The 8,826-nt window shown below is 55.7% G+C and overlaps 1 protein-coding gene across 1 annotated transcript; it reads right to left on the bottom strand.

Moving 5' to 3' along the window:
- Positions 1–3,399: 3,399 nt before the first annotated feature.
- On the bottom strand, positions 3,400–6,943 carry LOC138061268 (maestro heat-like repeat-containing protein family member 7). Its single transcript, XM_068910329.1, has 5 exons — positions 6,773–6,943; positions 5,983–6,138; positions 5,587–5,688; positions 5,125–5,227; positions 3,400–4,534 (listed from the first exon to the last, which is right to left on the bottom strand). Exons 1-5 carry the CDS (start codon positions 6,938–6,940, stop codon positions 4,368–4,370), a joined length of 696 nt encoding a protein of 231 aa, XP_068766430.1. The 5' UTR covers positions 6,941–6,943; the 3' UTR covers positions 3,400–4,367.
- Between the last annotated feature and the right edge of the window lie 1,883 nt (positions 6,944–8,826).

The following is an 8,826-nucleotide window of genomic DNA, read 5'->3' as shown; positions in this document are numbered from 1 at the left end:
AGCTAGTTTTGTATCTTTGTCAGCTAGTTTTAACTGGTTTGGCAGTTACAACATTGGCAAGGTCACATCCTTCGCAAAGTTTCTGGAGTTCAAGGACAGTTCAGCCTTGAGGCCTGCAGGCTTCATCTACTTTAGGCACTGATGCTAAGCAAGAGTGAGACTTATGCGAAGCGGAAGCTAAATCGGCTACAATTTCCTTCTCCAACAGTCCTCCCTTGGTTTCTATGAGCACACCTGCTGGATACATATATTGGGGTAGAGTATTTGTGCACATCATAGAGGAGAATGTGAGGCACTTTTTCTCCCTTTTTTTTTTTTTTTTGTGAAGTTTACCTTAGATTAAATGATAGGTTTTTTGACCTCTGTTCATGGAGTGTGCGGGATCTTTCAACTTTAAGAGATGTCCCCAGTCGAGGGGAGATCGCGGTGTAGAGGCGCGTTGTTCCTCAGGAGAGTTCAAATGGCTGTCCTGAGTGATGTCTATTTATACTACGTCCATGATTTGTACCGTTAGCCAAATCAGGTGTGATCTAGCCACGGTGTGTCATATTGGAAGTCACGTGCCTTTCAAATTTCAGGAGGAAGTTTCTCGTTTGCTCCCCAGCGAGGACTTCTCAGCCAGGCTTTCTGCTAGTGACTTTACCACTAGTTGTTTTTATGTGCCGAGGTCATGGTCGATCACTTGGGAAAGTGGAGGGCGAAGGGCCTGCCACCTTTCCCCCCACAACTAGAGTCAAACCCTCCACCTCACAAAGTGGCCGTACAGGAGCCTCTTGCCTCGTGGTATAAATAGACCTCAGTGTCTACTGATCAGCATATATTAATTCAGTATATAACAGCAGGGCTTGTGTCTTTCGCAATAACTACCACACACACAGAGGTGTAGGAGGATTATGAGCAGTAAAGAGAACAATGTTGATGCTAGCAATATCACTACCGGGTGAAGGTTAAAAATTCCTGTTGCTGTTAGTGACCATTCAAAAAGAGTTGATGTTCTTTTGATTTTTCTTTTGTACTGGTTTAGTGTAGAATTGGACTGCAGCTGCTGTTGAGATGTAATAGGAGCTGAGTAATTCCAGTTGCATCCCAGGATCCCAGTAAAGTTACAGATAGAAATCTTTGGGTGATTGCTTGCAGCTACAGCAATAGTATTTATGATTATAAAATGACAAAGGGTTCTCATACAAACACATCAGACAAGGCAATCGAGTTAAATTACAAATTAATGTTTCAGAAAACCAAACAGAGAGAAGCAAAAGCTTTAATCATGCCACAAATCACAAGTCACTTGAAAAGGCGCCAAGGTGTTGCTGGGTTGTTAAGAAAGCCTTACTGCACGGATTTGGTTTGGAGACTCAAGAACAGAGATGCAGCTGTGTTTTTGCAGCCGGGCACTAATTCGTGAAGCACAAAGTATAGGCATTCCTCTTTTTCGATTGTAATCCCGTTCCCAATAGTGCGTTATGACAAACAAGAAGTTACGTTACCATTTTTAGTTATTGAAGGCAGAACACTGAAGGAGATAAGCCCGCCTTAACTAGGATAATCCTTCTGTTAAGCAAACATGAAGATGGTACTGCTCTTTTGGAAGTTTGTCTGCAGCTCTTGAAAAAGCAGGTATCTCCCTAAGAGACAGCATCTCGAAGATGTACACAATATGCTAAACATTTCTCTCTCCTCAGAGTTTCTGGATTCCCCTGTCTCTAGTCATTGTGAATACTGTCCACCCTCCCAAGCTGATCCGCTTGCCTGGGGGCTCCTTACTCCTGGGGGCCTTCTTGGACAAAGGGGACATTCTCTCTGCATACGTCCTACATTGCCACAGAAATAACATTCCGGTCCCTCACTGTCTGCCCATCTTCTCCTGTCCCCTTCTCGTCCTTGCCCTTGGCATTGCCCTAGCCTTCCTCGGCCTCCTCTGTCTCTTCCTCTACCCCTTCCTCTAATTTGCAAGTTCCGTGCTGAAGCTGCTGCTAAGAGATTAGCCTCTTCTTGGTTTTCCTTTTTCCGTTCCTTTGCTTGCTTCCCTTGCTGTTTCTCCTCTCGCCCGTCATAGACCAATACTGCCACGCTTAAAATCCTTTGTGAAGTTTCTCCTTGCCACCCTGGCATGTGCTCCTTCAACTCTTTTGGGCTATCCGGAGCGGCCTGATGGACAAAGACACTAATGGCTAGTGCATCATTCCAATTCTGGAAAGTCCTTCCCCCATAGTTCAACAAGGCTTGCCCTAGTCGTCCCCCAAAATCCCTGGCCTCTTTGTCCAAGCTCTGTCTACGCTCCTGCACTCTAGTCCAATCCACTCCTAGTTTGCTACATGCTCTAATAGCTTCTACCGAGTTCCGGAGTCCTGTCTGGCAAGCGACTCTGTCCCCTGCGTTATTGTAATCCCAATTTGGATCGTTTGCTGGCTAACGATTTGTGTTTCCCCCAGTCTGTTGTACAAACTTTGCCTCTTTATTAACTATTTTATCATCTCGCTCGTTTGGTCAGAACAACTCTCTCAAGAGCACTTGGGTATCCCGCCAGTTTGGTCAGAACAACTCTCTCAAGAGCACTTGGGTATCCCGCCAGTTTGGTCAGAACAACTCTCTCAAGAGTACTTGGGTATCCCGCCAGTTTGGATTATACCCAGTGCATATATATTAGAAAACAGCTGAGCGCTCCTTTCCGCATCCTCCCTCAACCTGGGCATTTTGCTTGCCCACAATGCTCAGTCACTCGGACTCCAGGGTTGGCTAGTAAATACATGCAGTACCACGTGAGGGGGGTTAGCTCCCCCCCCCCCGCCCCCGCTGCACTCGCTTGTAGTGCTGCTGCATTAGGTAAAACATTAGCAACCATAGGATGGAGGCCTGCCACGGGAGGAGGGGAAGTCTGAGTAAGAGGAGGAGAGGGACAGATAGACAGATCTTCGGGAGGCGCCACCGGAGGAGTGTAAGGCGGAGCAGTAGCTCCTGGGGCGTTATTTGGGACACCTATATCTGCTGCAGCAAGAGTAGTTTTACAGAGGGTGCCGTTTGTCCTCCTTGGATCTCGCCGGTCCCACATCCAATTATCCCCACACATACCAATAATCCATTCAGTGAGGCTTTTCATCTTCCAATATAAGCTGTAGCAGAGCTCATTTCTTAGAATCGAAGGATCCTTCCTTGGGTTAACCCCCACATTAATTGTAAGATGGACAATCATCCTGACATAAAGGGACAGCTAACTAGCTAGGGATCGATTTGACTGTAACGGCTTTTTTCTCCTTTTTGTTCCTTTTCCTTTTCTAAATTTGGATGTTTGGAGCCAAGAGGGTGCAATGGTGGTTGGCTACACTGCCATCTGGGGTGCCAAAGTGCTGTGGAAACACTTTGATCCTAGGTTTCCAAGAAGCAGAGCCTCACGCACATCTAGCAGCAAAATTTTATTTCTTGAAATGATGGTGCAGCATAGTAACTGCTGGAGCTGGGTGCCTCCAGGGAGGGACCTTGAACAAAGGAATTCTGGCCTAATTAGACCCTTTACAGTTTTATTTCCCACCTGCCAGGGAAGGTCTCCCCCAATCTTCTTTACTGAGTCTTCTTTACTCTCCTTCTGGTTGGTCTTGGCCTTCAGCCCACACTGGTTGCCATGTCCTTGTTTCCCACAGTCCCTTATCTCCTCCGAGGTCAACCCCAACCCAGGTGCATCCCATCTTGTCCCCTGCAGTCTACTTTTTAGCCCCATGAGCGAGCTGTGTATCTTTATTAGCTGCTTTTAATGGGTTTGGCCGTTACATGCTCAGCAATGATTCTGGAGTTCATGGACGGTTCGGCCTTGAGGCCTGCATGCGCAGGGTAGGCAGTGGCGATAGAAACAGAGCTGCATGTCATACCCCAGCTCTGCCCTTCCACCTGAGATGCAAGCCCTGAAGACAGCAGGGGCCTGCTCTTGCCCTGCGGTGACTGGAGAGGGCAGGGGAGGCCAAAGCTTTTCTCCCCCTTTCCCTTGGCTATTGTGGGCCAGCAGAGCAGTTGACGCTTTGCAGCAAAACCAAAGTGTGTCAGGCCGCTCTACGCTGGCCTGGCATATTGGAACGAGTGGACACCCCGTCCCCCCCAGGACAAGCCAGATTCATGCAGGCAGCAAGTTTTGCCCCTTGCCTTTGGCTCCCTAAAAAAAGAACACTCACTCCGGCTGAGGAAACGGGGCTGTATCTTTGCGGGAAGCCCAACAAAGCCATGAAGCGGTAGCACAACAGGGGCTGTGCTTGAGGAGTCGAGCTGTCCTGGGGCTGCGGGAGATGCCAGCAATGAGCCAGACCTTCCAGCACACTTGCGTGTGTGCGTGGTGTGCAGCACCATGGCATTGGCACAGCTGCGTCAGCTCTGCTCAAACAGAGTCACGTCCTGGCGGGAGGGTGCCACCTCGCCCATGCTCTCGGGAGCCAGGGACACAGTGCTCCGAGGTGGAATCTTGATGTTCTCCTTGGCACCCTCAGGTTCATGATGGTCTGTGACACCAGGCAACGGACTAGAGGTTCCGCATCATTTTCCAGGGGCTGGAGGGCTGCGAGAGAAAGGCACCGAGCTGAGAACAGACTCCCACCTTTGCAGAGATCCCAGGAATCCCCCCCCAGGCAGGGCCAGCCCCACTCAGCTCTTCCCATGCGGAGGAGGCAGCAGGTAGGACAAATGGATCAGCTGGCACTTGCAGGTCGGCCAAGCCCCAGATGCGCCCCAAATACCCCCTGCTCTCCCCCACATAGGGACACAGAGCCTTCCTCACCTGGGGCAGGCCAGTGAACTGCAGCTCACTTCCCAGCCTCCTCCCTCCTCCCTGCCAGGGCTGCCTGACACAGCGCTGCTCTCACTCACCAGTGCACAGCTCCTGCACCTTCTCCTTCCTCCGCTTCTTCACTTGCTGCCCGATGAGCCCTAGGCAAACACCTCCGCTCACCCCTCATACTCCCCAGCAAGCCCCCAGCAGCACAGCTCCCATCTGGCCTTGCCAGCTTGGCCATGCAGCCTGCTCCCCTTGGGCAAGGCTGGCCCCAGCCCCGTCCCCACGGTGCAGGACCCAGGGACGGTGGGAGGGACTGAAGACCCTCCTGTGTGCCCGTCTGGGTGGGCAGGCATGGCCCTGGGCTTGTGGCTCACCAATGAACCTCACAGCTGCCTCCCGCAAGGATGCGTCCGGGTTCTCCAGGTAAGGCAGGCTCTGGCGCAGGTGTTGCTCCGCTCTGCTCCTGTCCCTCAGCAGCTGCAGACAGCACAAGGACAGGGGGTTGGCACCAAGCCTCCCCAGAAGGCCAGGCCTGTCCCTCCTCCCAGCTCCGGCCTCCCCTTCTTCCTGTCCACGCCTCCCAGCTAGAAGCTGGCTGGTAGCCAGGTTCAGAGGGAGCAGAGGGCAGAGCGGGGCCTGCGGGTGCTGAGATCCCCGCCATGCTTCTGCCAAGGCCCAGCCAGGCCAGGGGCCCCTTCAGCACCCCAGCGGGCACTTAGAGTAGAGGGCTCTGGGCTGCAGCAGTGCGTGAGGGGCACAGCTGTGCACCCTGCCCACTGGCCATGGCGGCAGGCCTCATCCCGCCGCGGCCCCGGGGGCTTTGGCCACGTCCTTACCACGCACTCCCCGATCTTCCATGTCTCCGCTCTTCTGGCCAGCTGCTTGAGCTCCTCCCACTTGAGGAACTGTGCAGCGCTCACCAGGGCTTCCTGAGAGGCCTGCAGAGCAACAGAGACCAGGAGATGCCACCGCAGCCACGGCAGGACACCCTGGGTCCCCCTCGTCTTGGCAAGGCTCCCAGCCTTTCCCAGCCCCAAATGGCACGACGCAGCGTGCCACTAGGTCTGGCCCTCCCTGAAGGCAGAGGCAGCTCTGCCTTGTCCTTCGGCACACAGGAAGCTGCACCTCATGCTGCCATGCGTTCCAAGGCACACTTGGCAGCAGCCCTTGCCTTGCTGCTCACCTCCACCCACGGCATGTCAGCATTGCTTCCCCAAAACACTGCTCCCTACCTGGGCCACTCTCTGCACCTTGTCACTCATGTGGAGGAAGAGCGGCACCAGGCTCCTCTGTGCATGCTGCTTCAGGTTCCGTTTGTTCTTCCCCACCACAATCTCCAGCAGGTCTTTGAAGAGGAGCATGGAGAGCTCTCGCACTCTGCTGTCTTCCTGCAGGCAGGGAGGAGAGGAGGGGAGGCCTCAGCAACGACTCCAGGAACGGGGCCTGACAAGAGCGTTTGCCGTGGCAAGGCCTCGTCCTCTCCGGGCACAACTGTCCCCCAGCCCGGCCAGAGGTCGGAGCTGAGGACAAGCCTCTGCTGAGGCAGCCTGGACAATGAGGGTTGTCGGCAGCAGCACGACAAGCCTCCCTGGGCTCTGTCTCCCTCTCCCTCTGGAGGGAGCTTCTTGGATTTCCCGAGGCCTCCATCAGGGCCCCCGCACACAACAAGAGGACAGAAAGGGACAGCCCCGCGGCACGGCCTCTCCCTCGCTCTCTAGCCTGCTCCTACCTCTCTGCTCATCGCTGCCCCAGGCCACGGCAAGCGCCGCACACAGTCAAGCACGAGACGCAGCAGCCGAGAGCAGACAGGGGGCTGGTTTGCTCTACTCCCACAGCCCCGGACACCAAGGCCAGCACAGGGCATGGGCTGAGAACCACAGGGCAAAAGGTTTCCTGACATACAGCAGGGCCTGTGTGGGGACGTGCCAACAGGCACGCATGCAGAGGGGCACACAGCACCCAGACCACGCATACGGACCCCCGGACACACCAGCAGAGCCCCGGCTCTCCCATCAGCCTTACGTCATCAAAGCGAGGCAGAAGCTTCTCGGCCAGCTGCAGAACAATCGGGTTGGAGCCCTTCTGTTCCAGGTAGCTGAGGATGTTTCTCAGCAGCATCAGGCTTCCCACACGCACTTCCCTGCAAGCATCCTGCAGCCACTCCATGCTGTCTGGGAGCAGGCTCTGCATTCTCCTTTTCTGTGGGAAACACACAACTTTCTTTGTGGGAAGCAAGGCCAGACACCCCCCCACCGCCCGCCCAAAAGTGCTCTGCCTGCTCTTTTCCCATCAGGGCTCAGTGGCCAGGGCCAGGGCTCTGCACACACGCAGGCCTTGGGCACAGAGGCTGCAGTGCAGGGCACAGATCTCCAAGGGGGCCCTCAGCATGCACTGGCCTCTGTAGGGAGCAAAGCTGCTGCCTCAAGGCCCAGGAGCAGCTGGCTGCCTTAGCCCGGCCCTGTGCTCCAGCTCATTGTCCCTCTCCCAGATCTTCCCGCTGGGCACTGGTGCCTTTCTCCTTGTGCAGCACGGCCAAGGGCCTGGCATGACACTCGGGGCAGATGAATGGGGCAGCGGAGACTTGGGAGCAGCTACCACACCTCCGGATTGCCAGCCAAGTCCAAGCCACTCTCTGACCCAGTGTCTCCTGTCAAGCCCCAGGCTGCCAGCATGGCTTCACCCGCCTGCCCCCCTCCTCACCATCTTGGGTCTATTCAACAGGGCCACGAGGCCTCTGAACGCCAGTCTGCGCATCTCCAGGCTCTCACTCTGCGCATAACCCTGGACGAGTGGCAGGACCTCCTCATCCATGTCGGCAAGGTCAGGGCATTCCAGCAGCTGAAATGGACACAGCACTGAAAGACTGGCACAGCCGGCAGCACTGCCCGCAGCGTGCAGCTCTCCATCCCACCCACCATCCAGGGCAAGGGCACCAGGCCCTCACAAAGCTCAGCCCAAACACAGCAGGCATTGTGCAGACACCCCTGGGCCCTGCTCACAGCCCCGCGCCTCACGGCACACTGCACACACTGCTCGCCTCCTCCTCCCGTCCCCTGAACCCTCCGCAGCCTCTTGTTCTCATCCCTTGGAGGAGCAATTGAACACAGAGAGCTGCCACAAAGCAGGCACGAAATACAAGTGCTTACGAGTGGTCGCCCAGCAGAAACGAGCCAAGGCCGGGGCTACTACCAGGAGCGTATGCATTGCCCCAGCTCCATTCACCAGCATCACCCCACACGCATGTGCACAAGCGAGCACAGCATTTAGAGGCCCCTCCAGAGAGGCACTGCTTGCCATGAGGCCCACCTCGACAAAGAAAGCCATGACGGGCAGCTGATGAAACTGGTCCTCCCTCCTCAGCAGCCTTGCCAGCTGGCGGAAGATCCAGCGACGCAGGTGACTGGCAGCCCCCCTCATTGCTCTGTCAGAGGCAAGAAGGCAGTGTTGGGCCTCAGCCGAGCAGGCAAACCTCCTCTGGCATCGCTCTGCTTGGCACGCAGCTCCTGCAGCCAGCGGCATTTGCTCATGGAGCACTGCTCTTGCCCTACCACACCTTGCCATTAGAAAGTCAGCGTCAGGCATCATTACGTTCCTCTTGGTGGGAGACCGGAGAAACAGCCTTCCTGCCCAGGCGGCATGGCCTGCCCACACATCCCCTCTCCTGCCCGCTTTGGATTCCTGTGCCCCTGGGCCCTCCCCAGGTTCTCCTGCGCACGACCCTCTCCCACAGCTCCTAACACCACCTGCTCCCCCAGCAGCTCTCCAAGCTGCGCAGCATGGCAGCTCCCAGGGCCCTTCTGCTGGGCAAGCCCTTGCCACAAGGGCTGAGGCTGCAGCCTCTTTCTTGGAGAAGTGGCGTTCCCCCTCCCCCACCAAGAAGCACATGGGGAGGCACACCCCACAGCCAGGGAAGAGGTGCTGGGCCAGAGCAGGCCGGAAAGGGCTCTACCTGGCCAGCACCACCACTCCCTTCTGCGAGGTGTCCGCATGCAGAAATAGGTCCCAGCCGCCCTTCCTCTCAACAGCCACGGCTACGGTCTCATAGTGGGCGCAGCGCAGCAGACTTTTCATGGCCT

The sequence above is a fragment of the Struthio camelus genome, chromosome 16 (assembly GCF_040807025.1).
Source record: "Struthio camelus isolate bStrCam1 chromosome 16, bStrCam1.hap1, whole genome shotgun sequence".
NCBI lineage: Eukaryota > Metazoa > Chordata > Aves > Struthioniformes > Struthionidae > Struthio > Struthio camelus.
This window is presented reverse-complemented; position numbering and strand designations above follow the sequence as displayed.